This window comes from Labrus bergylta, chromosome 2 (assembly GCF_963930695.1).
Source record: "Labrus bergylta chromosome 2, fLabBer1.1, whole genome shotgun sequence".
NCBI lineage: Eukaryota > Metazoa > Chordata > Actinopteri > Labriformes > Labridae > Labrus > Labrus bergylta.
In genome coordinates, this window is record NC_089196.1 from 13,007,376 (window position 1) to 13,026,068 (window position 18,693).

General features: G+C 39.1%; 1 protein-coding gene across 1 annotated transcript in view; it reads right to left on the reverse strand.

Moving 5' to 3' along the window:
• Positions 1-18,693, reverse strand: part of LOC110002131 (EGF-like repeat and discoidin I-like domain-containing protein 3) — a 110,437-nt gene that overhangs the window by 12,152 nt on the left and 79,592 nt on the right. The window contains exon 9 of the mRNA XM_020657788.3: positions 1,194-1,349. Coding sequence (XP_020513444.2) covers positions 1,194-1,349 — 156 coding nt within the window. The remainder of the gene's footprint in view (positions 1-1,193; positions 1,350-18,693) is intronic.

Sequence of the window (18,693 nt, forward strand, 5' to 3'; positions counted from 1 at the left end):
TCTTGGTTACTTGATGTAACAAATCCAAGACATCCCAAATGCATGGACATGCAGACAAAGCAAGCTTATCTGTTTGTGACACAGCACAGAGAGAAGTAGACACAACCTCTCTTGTGACCGGTATCTGAAAGACAAGAGGCTTCGGCTCTCGCAGTTACCCTGTGCCTGCAGCTCTCCTGATATCAGCACAGAGGCTGTTTCAGGCCTGCACTGTCTCTGTTGTCGTGGGCGATTGGAAGGGACATGCACTCTGTTGAAGGACCGTAAACAAGATTTTCAGCCGAGCACTGGCCAGAGCAGGTTGACAGCACGGTCTTATCTGATGCTAAACCACAGAGAGGCAGTAGGACAGACCAGGATGGCTCAGTTTGAGCCACAGATAAGGCGGTGATAAAGGGGAATGGAAAGACGAAACGGACGAGTCCCCAAATGGACATTTGATGCTGAAAACTTTTTGACATTTGCCGTTATGTATGTTTCCTGCTTTTGCTTTTTGTCCTCCAAGTGCTTTTTACTTTTATCTCTTCCCAGAATGCCCCTTTCCATTGTTGTGTAATGCATAATTCAACACTTGCTCTTACCGACTTATAAAGTGCCCAAAGACATGCATAAATGATTCCATTGTATATTTTAGTATGTTTGCTTTGTGAGCATGACAAAAAAGACAATTTGATAGTTGATTAACAGTTCTGTAGTTGGTTTGGTAGATCTGGCTTAAATTAACAGTAGGTACATTCCACCGCCAGGGGGCTCTCAATCAACACAATAACAAAAGATGATGTTGAGGCTGGCGAGGAATCATGGGAGTGATTCTCTCTGCTACTCTAACCCCTTCCTAATGAAAACAAACTCTGAGTTTGTAGTGAAGACGATTGGGCAAAACAAACATGAGGATGATAATATGTTTAGCGATAGAGTATCCAAGAATAATGTACATAACTTTTTAAATCACACATACAGCAACAGTACAGTTTCCACGGATAAACAGGTTGTGTCTGTGATGGCGGCTGTGTCATGGCTGCCGCCGCGATAAGAGAAGTCCAGTTACAACTACTGTATAAAATTAAGGATTTCACTTCGATAACTGTTGGAAATATTTGAGGTAAAGTAAGTACTCAACAACAAAAAAAATAGGTTTAGTCTGTTTTTAATTATTTTTGATATTTTAGTGTAAAAATAATATGGCTCCTTACCTTGTCCTTTCCCTGTTTCTCATCTTGATACACTTTCCATCGCTCTCCATCGTTACTGTACGCCACTTTGTATGAGCCAACAAACTGGACGTGGCCAAAGTCCTTAGCTCCCTGGGTGATTACGCCAGTGACCTTTGTAGGCACCAGCAAGTCCACCTAAAAAAAAGGAGAGGGACAGAGAAGAATAGAGTTTACTAAACATTTCATTTCTTAAGAAACTTGGTTTGTCAAAAGATTTCAGAGATGCAACATTTTCCCTAACTAGTCAGCATCTCTGTTTTTTCTACTGATGTCATCAGAGGATCTACGTATTAAGACACTGAGTGCAAAAAGTCAGTTTCAATAATTCACAGAAAATTGAACAGCAAGGCAAAGTCCACAACCTCGCCTCAGCAGAACAGAAATCGCATGCAGCAGCAGCTTGAGATGCAGACTGCTCCATTTGGGTTAATTTTTTATAGGTTCCAATTTGTTTCAAGCAATTTACAGCACAAGGGTGCTAGACAGTAAACACATAAACTGTTACTTCTATTGATGTTTTTGGATTCAATTATGCTTCATTATCTTACAAAAAAAGTACACAGCTCTGTATGGCTGAGGTTCGAAACGTGTTTGAGCTGTTTCCCCAAAATGCATTAAAACAAGAAATAGTACTCTAGCTCAATTACATTTACCTGATTCACTCTGTTTCAGAGAAAACACTTTGCCATTACTTGTAAAACAGGTCGAGCGTTTTCTAGGTAAGTTTTTGCACTGTGTTAATGATGTTAATGAATAATACATGAGAACAATCTAAAGTGGAAGCAAAAAGGAGGGCGTTGCTTACTTAAATGGGCCATACAGTGCAGCGCAGAAGTACAAGCCCCATTAAAATGGAACATAAAGGTTGTAAAAATAGTTCCGACTGATGTTTCCTGAGCATTAAGCAGTGGGTGTTGTGCAATATAAATGTTTATTCTATATAATATAGAATGAACAAAACAAACATCCATCTCTGAAGCCCATTAAGTCAACTGTTCATTGCTGTTATTTCTTAAGAAACTCCAAATTAACTCAACTATGTCAACACAATTATCATGTTTATTTTACTTTTTTAAGTAGTATTTTTGTTTTATTCTAATGTCTTGAAGATATAAATATTTGATATATATGTGTGTGTGTTTATGTATACAGTATATGCATATACTTATATGTGTATGTGTACATATATATGTACGTTTTTCTTTTGAGTGTTTTTAATGCTCGACGTCATTGTAAATGAGGGCTATGCTCTCAATGATTTTCGAGTTTAAATAAAGACAGAAATATCGCGTACATCTACATACTAGCATCATATTGCATCAATACAGGATGGAAAACAAGGTGCAAGTTGGCATTTTGGTGTCATGAGAGAGAAAGTGGAAAACATTAAGGAGCACAAGCAGAACTAGAAAAAACCTTAGCATGCAGATTTATTTCTTCTGCTGAATATACACAACACAGAGACAACCATACATCACACTAATAGGCTTGGTCATAGGCCAACATACACAGTGTCACACCGCTCTGACAAAGGAAAATAGGGCCCTGTGTAGGTGAAACAAATAAGAAAACATGCATGAGTTACGACTGAGCATGAGTTACGACTGAGTTTCATTTCACTGCCTGATCTTCACAACACCACATCTCAGCACTTCGCACTGCACTGCAATATGTTACAAACACGGGAGCATTGATTCGCATGAGCTCACTTCCAGTTCTCATCTCTCATACGTTTTAAACATTACGCGAGAGCTTCTTTTTTTTCTCCTTGCGACAACAAGAATTAGGACTGCTCTCTCCTAACAGTAGATGTAGCCCCCTGCTGTGTACAAATTCAGGCCTGACCTGCAGTCCTTACACGCACAAAGTGAACTCACTGCTCTCTAAAAGGCATTCAAGAAGATAATCTCCCTGTTCTCCATTTGGGAGATGTTAAGCTAATGAAAGTAGGACACACTGCATTTAATTTTGCATGCTTATAAGAATAAAGAATCTTTGGTTACACATTATGCAATGATGTACATGTTTCAAAGTCGCATGCTACATTAAATGTGAATTCACATGTGAAAACAGACCAGCCCTGTTTGGTTTTGTTTCGTGAAAAGAAATGCTCCTGAGTGCAACCCAGAAAGTGCTGTCTGGGTGAAATATGAAATATGGGTGAATATTCCCCTGTTATATATATGAATACCTTTAAACAACAGCTCTTATAGCAGCCATAATGTCACCACCACCTGAGAGATAAAGAAGGCCACAAGAGAAACAGTGGCAGGGGCTGTTTGGTTGATTTAGAGGGGGATGGCACCTTGCATTGTGAGGCTGTGATTATGCTCCAGTCGCAGAATGTTGAGGCAATCTTGTTCTACCCAAGCAGTCAAGTCTGCCACGAAAACAAAGGCAGGCTTGAAGGGGAACCTGTAATTGCCGTCACAGGTAGCGGTCAAAAAAACACAACCGCCCCTAGCGACGCCGGCTCTCAACACTTTGATGGCCCAAACCGAATTAGGGAGCGAGATAAGCTTGTTAAAGCAAGGCCGCTCCCCGAGCCCCCGCCATTTGTTCTTGTCTTCCATCACACTCTCTCAACCCCGTTCCCTCCTTCATGAGCTGCTCACCCAGACGTACTAGGCGCGCGTGTGTGGAGTCTCTGTAGCAATCTCTGCATGCTCGTGGCATAGATGTTCCAAAGGAATAAAACATGAGAATCAATTTTAGGATTTTGCTGGCTGTGTCTGAGACTAAAAAATGAGATCCGTGCGGCTCCAATTCTAAGCTTCCAGTTTCCCCAACAATAAAGCTGCACATTGAAAAGAGAGAGGGTCAATTACTTATTTGTTCATCCCTTTGATGTCAGCAAGCGAGGGGGCAACATTTATGTACTTCTGCCAGACAAACATTTCGTCTGCTCTGCTCATTAAGACACGAGTTGGCATGTAAATCTCGTGTCCTTATTTGAAGTGGCTTTGCACATGTAGGATAAAGAGATTACTGCAGTGAGATTCAGCTTCATGAGGAGCTGAAGGAGGCTGTTTTCTTTTTTCATAAATACAGCATGTGCATGTATTGAATCCTGGTTCATTCTTCTCTAATTTTAATGTATGTGCTGAAGACTCATTTACTCTTCAAAGCATGTAGGATATATAAGTGTGTGTGTGTGTGTGTGTGTGTGTGTGTGTGTGTGTGTGTGTGTGTGTGTGTGTGTGTGATCTATACTCACTGTGCATTGTGGGAGGTCACAGTGGGTTTGAATTACATGCACAAAAAAAAAAAACAGCCATGAGGAGGACACTGCTAGGGCCCATCAACCTCACAACAGGGAAGCTATTATTAAAGCTTAAATCTACTCTTCTCTCGGCAGGAGGTCTTAAGAATACCTACAGCAGGTCATTATCATGATCATATATTTAAACACCACAACATACCAGCAATATTTGCTGTATAAACTTCATGTGATAAATTTAGACAATATACCTGACATATCAACATCACACACGTTAGTGCTAAAATGGCCCCAGACTTCACTCGGGCTCCAGAGAGAGCATTTTAACATCTGAAATTTGAACTGTGTTGAATCTGCATTTTTGACCTTTATTTTTCAAATGTATCTGTGAGCAAGGCAGCCCATAATGACTGTTCCAAACCAAATTGACTGTCACATGATGCCATGTTGTTTTATAAAGGGGGGACATCTCAGCCTCTCAGTGTGTTTGGGGCCATAGAAGAGGTAACCTGACCAAACTGCTGTTTGCCTGAAATTTTCCACGAGGTATGAAATCACACCTCTGTGCCGCAGTAACCCATCTAGCGTAAAAAAAAGTCTCCAAAAGCTACCCCAAAATGACTAAAAAGTGAAGCATGATGGGTGGCAATTTCCAGACAGATGGCTCACTGAGTACAGCACTTCTCTACCGAGTGCAAAGAAAAGCCTGTTGTTTGTGTCATGACACCTTTCTGGGTTTAAAAATGTGTCTCTGCACACACAGGTGAGCTAACAAAACGTATTCTATGAGAGGAACCAAGTGTCTCCCTAAGCTTCAAATGCTGTTATGAGACTTATTGCACATTATCACAGAACAAGAAGTGTAAATGAAAAGATATGAAATAGGGTACAGCTTACTTACGTTCCGTAAAAGCAATTACATTTGCCCCAAAAAATATTAAATGAAAGTTGTGTTGATTTACTTTGGGCCTGCAGGGATTCATAGACTCTGCCTGGTGGACTAAGAAGGCCCTAATGACTAAATTAAAAGTAACGTCTACACATCTGGTTATACAAAGCTGCAAGTAAAAATGAAAAGGAGAAACGTTTCTTTAGTGCTTACAACGTGCTGAGGGCCAGATTTGAATATTTTCAAGATGGTACACCAACCTAAATACCTTCAGGCAGCCTGTAGGATGAGTCAGTGCTGAGCATGTTTTAGTAACACATGCTGAGCATGTTTTAGAGAAACTGTTCCAGGATGAGACACAAATACACAAGTGAACTCAAATGTCACATCTGATGATACAAACTATTTCTTTATAATCACAACTAATGACAAGGCAGAGATGTTTTACTTGTAATCATGCAAGATAAGATGTATGTGTGTGCCCTGGATTTTTAAGCATATTATAGTGAAAGAGAAGGTGCCCTTAATATGTACAAGATAATTATTTGTCTTTTAAGTTACACTTCTTTTTATGTTATCTTTGGAGGTGGTCTCTTCCTTCATGACTATCTTATCTCTCTCTCGCCCTTACTCAAGAATGCAAACACAAACACACAAATACTGTCAACTTAGTTTATTTTTCTTTTCTTTTTTCCTGTTGTAACTTACTATCCGGCATATTATAATCTTTTGTCATTCTGTGACAATCTGAGTTCTCAGTTGTTTTCATGTTGTGTAAAACTAAATATCAAAGTGAAGCAGTAACCAGTCAAAAAATGGCAATTAAGATACATTTTGAATCCTGCTTTTTATTTTTAGTACGGCTCTGATTGGACACACACTCACACAAACACACACAGCATAAACCTTTATGACATCTTCTGTGAGGAGTGTTTCGACATGAGGTGCTGGGATGTCAGAAGGTATAAATGTCAGCTGAGCATTCACACAGAGAAAGGACAGTGTACACACAGTCTGAAGAGTCATTTGGTTACATTAGAGGTATAGCGGCTTGTAAAAGCAATGTCATAGAGTCCCCTCATATCTGCGTCACATTGTATCATAATGACGAGTGCAGTAGGAACAACATTCCGGCATGCTATCAAACTTGTATACCCATCTCCTTAAATTGACAGGTATATATTAAAGAGCTGGATGTGGAATATGAAACATGTGTTTTCTGCTGAAAGAAACATTTCCTTATGGAAAGACGGTCTTACATGGGGATAGATGACTTTCTTTAGCGGTTTATCACCAGGCTCAGCTGGTTGGCTGGCTCAGGCTCATGTTACAGCCAAAATGCTGGTGATACAAAAACGGAGAATAGCACCCTCGCAGTGACTCACAGTAAGTCGCACAATGTTGGCAAGCCTACAAATTTAAAAGCCAAACAGTTTTGCATGGCATGGACATTGCTTTGCACTGAACATCCTCTCCCTCCCTCTCCCTCTCCCTCTCCCCCTCTCTCTCTCTCTCTCTCTCTCTCTCTCTGCTCCTCTTCACTCCATTTCTTGCCAACACACTTGTATCTTTACAGTAGGCATGCCTAATGTGCTTAAACATATAATAAATAACACCTACAGGTAGACAACACTAAGCCTTCTGAAAAGACCAAAACAGATTTCTAAACAAACAAACAAACAAACAAACACGATGCTCATATTGAAGTCAATTATTTTTAACCACAGTAGCATTGTGACTCTGGGATGGCAATCTGCTGGTTGGTCAATCGGTGCCTTAACAGATAATATTGGTACCATGGTGTTTTTTGTGATCAACCAGCGACACCAGCAGGTCTTCATAATTATTTTATCTCACAATATACATCAACATGTATGGGTCTGATAGGTTCAAAGTTGTTGGTCCCCAATGGAGGATTTTGAAAGACTTTGGGGATCTTCAGATGTTTCTGTTGTGCCACTATGCTTAAATGTATGGTTTTAAAGTGAAATATCTTAATAAATGTGAAATGTAAGAATGCCAAACTTTGTCTTTATGGTTGCATGTACCGATAAAGGGAGAAGTGTACAGCTAAAAGGAAGAAAGGAAATCAAACGTGGTGTTCTGGCTCATTTATGGCAATTACAACTACAAAAACCAGCATCTGTAGAAACACTGCACTAGTAGGGGACTATGAGGATTTCACACTCTGTTAAATGTTCACTGTAACGAGACATTTGGTGTAAACTTACTGTTAAAAACAAAAGTCATATGTCTCCCTGTGTGATTGTGTATGAAATCAAATCTATAGTTCTTGCTCGAGGGAAAAAGATTGCTGTCTGTTCGAATATTATGCAAGTGTTTAAATGTGAAATGATTTAATGGTGCATGATGTTCCCTTCGTAACAAAGATGATGCAGGTTTTAAAAGGTCTTAGAAAATAGGTGAGTTAAAAATAAAGCTGTTTATAAGTCTGGCTGCTGCACTCATGGCTCATCATACCTCGCTCCCCTTTCCTGCTTCTCACAAGGTATATGAAATATTCATATCAAATTCTCACACGTGTGCGCACATACACACAAACACTCTCTGCACATCAAAAACATGATGTGGTTCACACGCAACAATAAAAAAAATGATGAAATTGCAGAATAGAAACATTCGATCCGATTTTTGCAATAGGAAATATCCTGATATTTATCAAGGTCCCGTTTTTTGCAGAGACCCTCAACTTCAGATTATTCTGTTAAACCTTAATACTGTAGCATGCAGCCTTGCATTTTAAGTGCAGTCCACACTCTCCAGGGTGCAAAACATAAAGATGTCTGATTTAAATGTAGGGATGTGAGAGGGGGATAGTCTGCTTGTCAAGAGATGGCTTACACAGATACTCTGAAACCATAAGATACACATGCAGAACACTCTGGACCCAATCTGTGCCGCACTGATTTAAGCTCAAGCACCTTTACTTCTGAAGATTCCTGCAGATCCCACGATTACAGCAGAAGCTGCTGCAGACTCATGAATCACTCAACCTGAGATAAAACAGATAAATGCAGCCTACGTTAGCTGACAGGGAGTGAGAGGGACAGAGGTAGAGAGAGGGAGATGGTGATGAGGATCAGGATGTGGTGTTGAAGGATAAGATGGCTGCCGTGGATAATGAAAGTGAAACATTACACAGGTTCAAAGCAGACCTGTATATTTGAAGATTTACCAGAAGGGAGGGGAAGCTTAAAACCACCCAATTGAATCAGGAAGCAGATGGATTTAGCATGCCTTCCATAACTTAATTGAGAAGGTAATTGAATCAGCATACTAGCTGCAGGGAAAGTGAATAGAATAGAGAAAAGAAAGAGCCCTATTGGACAGGATTAAAATGAGGCTCAGATGATAATGCCTTAATGAAATTAACATCAGGCATCTTTCTGAATTTGAAGTGGATTCTTTTTGAGATCCTTCTTCAAATCTTGGATAATATTTTCAAGATGATTGAATTTGGAAAAGCTACTGGCAACACTTTTTTATGGATATATTTCTGGAGATTTATTTGAATATGAAGGAGTCTCTAACTGGGGCAGCCAGAAGTTTGATATTTAGTATCAGACAGGTCCCAACTGACATACTTCTCCATAGAAGTCTGATAATGGCCCCCAACCAGTCCTCCTAATATGATCTTTAACTTGCCAAGTGTTATAATCATGCATACACTGCACACAGATAAATGGTGCAAATTTGATCTTGCCTCTCTGAAACTGGCCCGGTACATCTGCCAAAGCAAGAGCTTGCTGAGCAATTTGCAGTCATGGTTACATCTGTTGTTCTGGCTTACAAGATTCCTATCAGTGGGCAGTGCTAGAACTCAGAAATAGTCAACACAAAGCCACAGAAACCATGCTGTTATTCAGCCACTACATTTGGCACTGATGTATATCTAATAATGTTTATGGGAATTCAATGGAACCTGTTTTTTCTTTGGTATGGCTGTCACGTAAAATCCTAGGAAGACTGAATCAAGGGGCTATTTTCATGCACATAAAGTTGCAGCCAGACAGATTAAAAGGCATCCTGAAGCCTGAGTTCATACATTTCCTTTTTTTTTTTCCTGCATCACAGCTGTGCCTAAATGGTTGTGTGCTTCTCTCTGATTGCAACAGAAACACCTGGAAGAGATGTCGCTCTGACACGGTTTCTTTCATCAGTTCAGCAACAAAACTTGCCCGTCAGTGATGTTCCTATTGATCAAGTTTTGTGTGGAAAGTGGTGAGACAATAATGCTACAAAGCAGAACAGGGTCTAAAATAAAGGGCGTGATTAGAACTTTGTCCTGTCCAAAACTGCTGAGAAAAGGGCCTTTATGTAGTTTTGACTATCATTATATCAAAACAGCAATAAAGATGCTTGATTTGGGATCAGACCCTCTACATTCTGCCAAAGAATTCATGATAGCAAGTATAGCATTACCCATGGGGGGGGGGGCATCAAGCTTGAAGGACGTAGAATACGAAACACCCTTGAAAGTTTTTTGTAAATGCTTACAGTCCATTTTCCCATGCAAGTCACTTCAACAAAGTGCCAGTCTCTTGTTCTTGAAATAAAGACGTGATCAGTGCTATTCCAGATGATCAAAATCCCTCTTAAATCCTTTCATGCTACAATGCCTTTACTCTCTCTGAGGCAGCTTCTCTGTGTGCAGAAAGGACATGCTTCATCTTTGCTGCATAAACACTCAAGAAGCGCTGAGAGTTTCAATGGGACAAATTAAAGCCATTCTCCTCTGTGGATGGATGAAAGAAACACCCAACTAATTCTATTGATTAAAAGACATGGACTTTGTTGTCAGCAGTGCTGTATCTGAGGTAGCGATTTGATTAGGAAGCTCTGCGATGCAAAATTGGTGTAATGATAATACCCGGTTTGATTACAACAAATGCACACTCACAGGCACTGAGCGGGAATCAATCTTGCATTATGTCTACTTATTGTTCCTTCTTGCTTCTACTCCACATGAAACAATAGTGTGTTAAGTGGCAACATGCACTGATGCTTTGGAACAATAAGCAAAGAGCTCCAGTTTACATGTGAAGTATTTTAAGAAATGCAGTTGTAATTCTCTGGGAGTTTTGAATTGAAAAACAAAAGACTTTGAAATGCTAACAGTGTAATGAGTACTTTAAGACAAGTATAACAAACTGCAGAAAAAAAAACATTTGTGACAATAAAAAGGCAGCTGATTGTCACAAATGAAGCTTAGGATAAGTTCAAGCAGGAAGACTGGTTATATTCTCTCACACATTTATTCAATTTATTAATTCAACTTAGCCACTTCCTCTCAACCATCTTCTCCCTGCTATGGGGATCAGCTGATTTGGGGCATTTAAGTATTAATCCAACCCGACTCTGCCACAACCTCTCTCAATAAATCATCCTGCCGCAGTCAAATTTGAAGACCTGTTCTCTCTCTTCCACAGTCAGTTTGTCTCATCACATCCTACATTCTTTAATCACCACCAACACCAGTGTCTAGACTCCATAGGGGGGTATCCTATCCTGCTGCCGGCCTCATTACCCCTCTGAGTACATGAAGTCGTCATGATGGAGTCTAATCCCCAAAGACCTTGCACATTTATTTCCTGAATTGTTAAATAAATAATTGTTCATTCTTAATTAAGTCTCTCATGCTTGAAATAATACAAGATACACCTTACCATGGTTTTGGAATACTAATATGTGTCCCTAGTCCGTCTACAAACCCCCCAGTTATCAGAAAAGCCCATCCTCTCTGTCTTTAAGACTGCTCCACTTTTCAGAAAATGTGTGCTCAAACAGGCCGTTTTGAGATTTTCCCTTCATGACATCCCAAAGGGAAGTAACCCACTCTACTCAGGTGGGTGACACTCCCACAGCTTGGTGCCACCCAAGTCCTTTCAGAGAGGGGTGCGGTCAGACACAGCTCTTTGTATTTAAAGCTACAGACACAGAAGCAGCTGAGCAGGGCTGACATAGAGTGGTTTATAGGCATGATAAAATACAGGACCAGAGTTGACTTTTGACAAGAAACTTTACAGACATGTGGTCGGGAGGTCTGAGACCTCTTTAAACTGTGACCTTTAATTAACTGTTAATTGGCTAATCTATACAGTATACTACAACGCCCAAACCAGGAAATTATATTTTATGGTCTGTGTGGGTGAAAGTAATACAAGTTGAATGGCTACAAGCTCTAACATAGAAATGTAACATTAGTTTGGTCATATTTACAGCTATCTGCCTTTTAAATCTTAGAAACAGAAGGCACAGTAAAAGCTTCACTTTATCATGGAATTTCTTAATCCTCCTGTTGTCCTGGGGTCAATCTGACACCAAATTCAATCTTTTGCCGTCAAATATGTTTTTTATTCATCAAATGGTCTGAAAACAATGGGGGTTGTTCAGTACTATGCTCTTCATGATTACACTAAATTTGAGGTAATTTGATTGAATTATGGGTTTTTTATTGAATTTACTAACGTCTGTTGTCCTCTGGGGTCAAAATGACCTCGCAGCATAAAGTGGTGCATTGGCGCAAATGATCACACCATACTGCTTTCCAAAACAACTTTGATCTTGGATGTTTGATGTTTGGGGTCAAGCAATAGTTATGACAACAACAACAAAAAACTCAGTTTCCTGCACTAGTGAAGTCTTGACTGCATTAATTTACGAGTACAGAGTTGAAAGATTTAATAGTAAACTAGTAAACAGCAAAGATTCTTCATGTTAACTAGTAAGGTGCAAAATATCTACCAGTTAACTAGTGAGGCTCGGTCTCACTAGTCTGGCTGACAAGTGGCAATTTAGTTTTCACTATTGGAAATTACATTTCAACATGTCAAAATGTCATTTTGGTCAACATATCAATAATTTAATATCAACTAGTAAGACTTGCATTTTAGATATCTAGACTTCATTTGTGATATCTGTAATGTAAGAACAATTGTAGATATCATAAATGAACTTTGTCACTCAAAATAATAGAATTTTTGATATCAAGAATGAACATTATTAGTGAGAATTGAGTTGAAAATTACATTGTGGATATATATCGGCTTGGAATTCTAACATGTCAAAAAGCAATTATTGTTATTCCACAATTTGTTCATGATTTAATGTTAAAAGGGCTTGCCATAGGCTCGGAAATGTTTACTAGTTAACTAGTAGTAACTAAAATGTCAACTAGTCACACTAGGGGGAGCAGTTTTCACCTTACTGCTTTAATAGTAAAGCCCCATACAGTTTACTAGTAAAGGAATAAGTGCCTCGATGTCCACTAGTTAAAATAGTAGGTGTCTTTTTGGCCTCTGCAGCAGCTTCCCCTCGCCCAGCTGCCCCTCCTGGCCCATCACCCAAAAAACAGGTGCAAATTCTGCCTTAACCAGCGTGATCTCAAAACATCGGAAATGTGCCAAAAATGCAGTGCATATACAGATCATGCCATTACTACCTGCCTCGCATGCAGGCATGTAAATGAGGTCTTATTGGCCTTAAATCTCAAATGGAATAAACAAATGGTGCTAATGTGTTTAAATGAAGTTGTTACTAAAGGTGTAACACAGAATTGGGTAAATAATCCACTTTCTTTCAATTACAGTCAAACCGGACGGGGTCAATTTAACCCCAGAGAGCAGCAGGTGTGATTATTTGCTGCCATTCAAAAAATTCAAATGATTCAAACACAGCATCTTCACTAAACTTACACTTAGACATAGAAATATAGCACTCTGTGATAAGTAAAAGACTCAAAATGATATAAATTCAAAATATTTTTTTTCTTTTTTTTTCACTCAAAAACAGGGTATACTTTTATATAAACAAGGTCGATTGGCCCGTAAAAAAAAAAAATGTAAAAAGGAAAAATGTGTGGTAATGGGTTGGACTGAAGTCAGACTAAAGGTGTAACACAGAATTGATTGAATTAATTTATGTTACATGCCTCAAATTACAGTCAAACTCTCTAAAAAGCAATTCCCTTGACTTTAACTGTTTCTACACTTCTTTCTCCAGTGCCACTCAGTACTATACTACTATCTTTAAAACATCTCTTTCTGCAGAATGTACTTCTTTTTCTGCTTAGTTATGCTGCAGTATTCAGGTCTGCAAGGGTTTGAATCTGATTCTTGCAGTACAAAGCAACAAATCTGCTTACTCAGTCGAGCAAAATTGACAGATTAAGGTTTGCCCCGAGTAACTTTTAATGAGATTAATGAGACAGAAAAGGATCCGTCACTCACAGGACAAGGAGAAGGTGACTCAGTGCAGCTGGCCAGTACAAGATTGATCATCCCAGATCAAGTGTTGGGTGGCATCCATCTGAAGTGCTGCTTGTTCTCTGCCCAGCTGGCAATGTCCTGCGGTATAATTACTGCAGCAATCTTTGGTGTTAGAAGACTTTGGATCCAAGACGTCCTTTGTTCATAGAAATTTGACCATGTATTAAACATATTCAGCTATCTTAGATTAAATTAAGCCAGAGTCTGTTAGTAAAAAGCTACAAGTGCTTATGTGAATATCAAGAGTATGAAAACTATCCGCCCCCCCTCTCCATGACCCTGTGGACCAACCTTTGTGGTGTTCATCAAGTATGCAAGACTTTTATTCAAAAAGCTTTTTATTTTACACTGAACAGTTCCAAAAATAGTGTCCATGGAGAAACTATTTTCAGTATTACGTACAAATCTTTCTATAATACACTGATTACAAAGTTAAAACACAACAACTACCAGGATCCATCATCATGCATGTTATCTCCTTTTTAAGACTAAGCTCGTGCATAGTGTTCATTCATAAGTGGACACATTAAGAAAAGCTTTTGCTTTAAGTTGATACCATCTAGGATTGCTTACTATTTTGCTGTGATCAAATACTCCACATCCACAACATATTTTACAACATAGTTACTCGTTGCAGGTGGATGACTCGTTTTCCTGCAGGTTCTTTCGAGACCATACCTCATACTTGACAAGGTCCCTCAGGGGGTAAAAATCTGTATTTTCTCAAATCCAACAAAGTGTGAATTTGGTGTCTTGACCACCTCCTTGTACTTGTACTGAAGGATGTTTAGCAATGACAGCAAACAAATGGTCACAACCCAGTTCTGTCAAACAGCCGAGCTGTTTTCTGTCAACTGCCAGCTTTTACACATTTTGTGGAAGCATGACTTATCATTCTTACACCCATTCATAATATTCATCTGGACTCCTGGGGCTAATCCAGTGTGTCTGTTAAACTCAAGCTAAGTTTCATCATCAAAAATACTAAGCATCAATCCACCATGACCATCACGGGTAGTCATTCAGAATGAGTGTATCTCCACTTTGCCAATAATCAGACGCTCCATTCATTTGCACGCCTCTCCAGATGTCACTAGGGGTAATAAATTATTATATTGATAATCAAGAAGTGTATCAAGGCGAGTTAGAGTTGTACCACCATCAGCAGCACTCAACAGGCTTCATACAGCTCTGACTGTGATGGTTGACTTTACTGGTGTCTCTCCACTTGTCTATGACACCACTGTCAAGGTTTTTAGTCTCACACCGTGCTGACTCCCCAGTTCCCTGTGCTCCAGCAGAGATAAACATTTTACCATGTGCAGGCATTGCTTTAACTGCTAGGCTGCCTCAATTTACCTCATCAGCATTTGCCTATGTAAACTTTCACTCTCACAGCAGTCATTTTCTTAATTGTTGTGTGCGCACTGCTCTGCATATGTTTGTATACATCTACTGAAGTTCCCTGGATCCTGTGATTTAACTGCTTTTGATTTCAATGAAAAAACTGACAAAGTTTAATGCCTGCAGCTGGGAGTTTTTTTTCTTTTGATCCACAATTAAAGCCAAACAGTGAAACCATATTTTGGGAAATCTGTACAATGCTATGTAAACTGTGGAGTTTATAAAAATGGTAAACGGTAAATGGCCTTTTCTAGTCTTCTGACTACCCAAGTGACTACAAAATGCTTTTACAGCACAGGTCACACCAACTCATTTACACCCATTCACACACTGATGGCAGAGGCTGCTATATAAAATTGTTGTCAGAATAAGCCAATGCTGATAAAGCAGCAGGAGCAATTTGGGGTTAAGTGTCTTGCCCAACGAAACATTAGACATGTGGCATCTCTCAACCGTCTGGTCGAGGGACGACAGACTCTGCCACTGAGCCACAGCTGCCACTTTAGCAGGAGATTGGTTATGAAAATTCTAAAATGATATTGATATTGATATTGAAAATGATATTTACAGGAACAAAATGTCGTTCTTTTTAATTTTTTGACTATTTGGTCAGGTACGCTAACGTCTTGTCGGCAAAAAAAACATGTCATGTTACAGCTTGCACTACATTACCACATTAGCGAAGGTGTTCACAATGACATGTCACAATGACTCCATGCTCAATTTCATGTTAGCACCCGCGTATCATCTACATACGGGCCAAATGGTGTTCCCAAAGTTTACACACAAGTCTGAGTTCACTCTGCATCATCAGAGGAGGGGTGATTATCAGGGTGCCACAGACGCACAGCACACATATTTATCACCTAAAGGAGATAATTGGGTGTGAAACCTTGGAGACCGGAGAAAACAAATGAAGCCCCGGTATGGAATAACTTTGTCTGTAACCTTTGAGTCCCAATTAAAATGGAAAAGGTGCAAATGAAGTGATACATTTTGCACTATGAACGCCTTTACAAGGTATGTGTGGATAAAATATTAGATTTAAAAACAGAGCCATACTTCACCCTTATGTACTATACAGCTATTTATCATAAGGGTTATACTGAATACAATTTACAGAATTTGGATTTTTTTAATTGGACATATTACTTTCCTTTGTCTGTGTTTTTGTTGTTTATACAGTTTCTTGCCACTCTTCTGGTTGTTGCTAAATATTTAACGCAGTTCCTACAGTCATACTGAAGATATAGAGCAGTGAACTTCTAGAGAAATATTTAAAAAAAAAATAAAACAATTAAAGTATTCTACTTTCCCAAGAAGGGACAAGTTAACAAGGGAATAATGTGAAACACAGGCGTGGGCTACACTTTTGTGGTATATATCTGAAAATGTAAAAACCTTTTGACTGTCTCTTTGGTGAACCCCTAGTGCCACTATAACAGGCTATTTCTTAGGAGAACAGTATGCATATGGTTGTGTGCAGCGCTTTATTTGCTTGTTAGGATGCTGTGTGAAATTCTCTAAACTAAATACACAACAGGAAGTGAGTCTGCAAAGTTTTAAAGATGGACAAAGGAAACAGTAAAGTCGAAGACTATCTCTTGTAGAATTGTAGAATTGTTTCATCTGCTTTGCCAGGGTATGTGTAAAATGTTAAGGGGGCGGGGGTGTAAAAATACTTTTGAAAACATTGTCAACATGCCGATGTTTAGTTCATTCAAATATCTTTACATGTCAAAGGACTACTAGTCTGACAATATTGATTGACTCAGGGAAGACAGAAAGTCCTATTTTACATCTTATTATTGGAGAAATGTTCACTTTATATTAACAACAATCTTTGAGGTGAGAAGTGCATTTGTAGAGGAATAGACTTCAAATAATGAATGAATGATAAAAGTATTCAAATGTTGTTTTCTGTCCTCACATTGATACTGTTACAGGGTCAAGAGGCTTTCATTCCCTGCACAATACTTCTCTCAATAGTGAACATTGTCTAATGCCCATAGTGAAACATGCTGCTGGATATCATTCATTAAATCAAAACTTTGACAAATAAGCTCAGATCACTGTGACTTTACAAAGTGTTGAATGATGTATCAGTGTATCATCCTGGCTCATCAGTGGTACGAATGTGAACATCAAAGCAGAGCAAAGAGAAAGGGTGAAAAAAACATACTATTATGTGATGAATCCAGGTGTTTTTAAATGTAACACTTTGCTCTCAACTTTTTACTTATTACCACCTTCTGTTTGGTGCTATCCACAATGACATGTGTTCCACATCTCAACATCCTGACTCAGGAAAGTGAGTCCTTGCTAAGTAGCTTGTTGACTGCAAAACATACACAAAAACCTCCACAACAACCTTGTTCATTTCTTTGTCTGGGCAGTGTCTGCCATAATCCACCACAAAACTCTTTACACTCCTGGAACAGTACTTGCCATAACATTTGAAAACCCTGTGTTGCATTGAAACACACTCCGTGAAAGTAAAAAGTAGATAAGGTCTCTCTGACAATTTCTCTTTGCTACGTGGACATGTTAATTTGCATAAACAAATAATCAGCTACTGCCAGCTGGAACACTTGGCAGGGCAGTCTGACAGCTTCAGCTCTCTCTTGGAAACATCTTGAAAGTGTCTGGTTTGTCTTGCTGTGCAATTTTATCTTCAGCCTGGTCAGAATAACTTCGGCTTAGCCCCAGGCTCCTAACACATCTAGATTTGTTTAAACCTTATATGCAGGTGACACTTAAACTTATCAGTCCATTTTTTGCAAACTAATTAAAAAGGGGAATCGATTATTTCAGTGAAAAACTCAAATAAGTATTTGTTTCCAATATTTATTGCAGCGGAAAATAGTTTGTGTTTGCTGTCTAGGTTCCAACCTAATCACTCCTCACAGTTTTAATTTACATGCAGAAATTTGAGGAGTGATGGGATGATATCTTAAACCCCCCTCTCAGAGCCTACAGGTGGCTGTTGGGGTGGTGGTAGGGCTGAGCGAGAGTGCAGTACTGGTGCATTTCAGAGCTGGGAATGAAAGAGCAGAGGAGGAGAGGGGAAATCTTGCAGCTTAAATAGGCTGCTAATTGGAAGAAGGTGTTGTCAGGTGTTTGTGGATAATGACGCATGTCAAGTGTGAAATCAGTTTGGCTCGAGTTGACTGCCTGAACTAGCTTGCAGGCGTAGCCTCGTTTGTTTTTTTTTACTTTAAGAAAACACAATTTCTTAGAGAACTACAAAGAACACCAAATAATACACATACTGCTACTACATCAAACACAAGAATGCAGTGTGGCATTAGAAAAAAATGATATATTGTTTAATGTAATGCATCAAGAAATCCAGTCTGACATTTAGTGTCTGTGCAGACTTTCCACTGCTCCCACTGCACACCAGAGCAGTCGTCATGATTAATAGGAATACTTAATTTGTCATTAAGGCTGATTAATTCTATTAATCTTTAAGCTTTAAAGTCATTCAGTGATGTCACTGAGAATCAATTATTTGCCATGGTTACTTATAAAGGAAGACACTAACTGTGGGAGTTCAAAAAAAATGCACACAATATAATATCTAAAGATAGGTCAGTACATACAGCAATATCAGTATAAATGTGAAACAGCACTCCACAGTATATAACTCTTACTGTCTACATCTCAAGAGGCAGA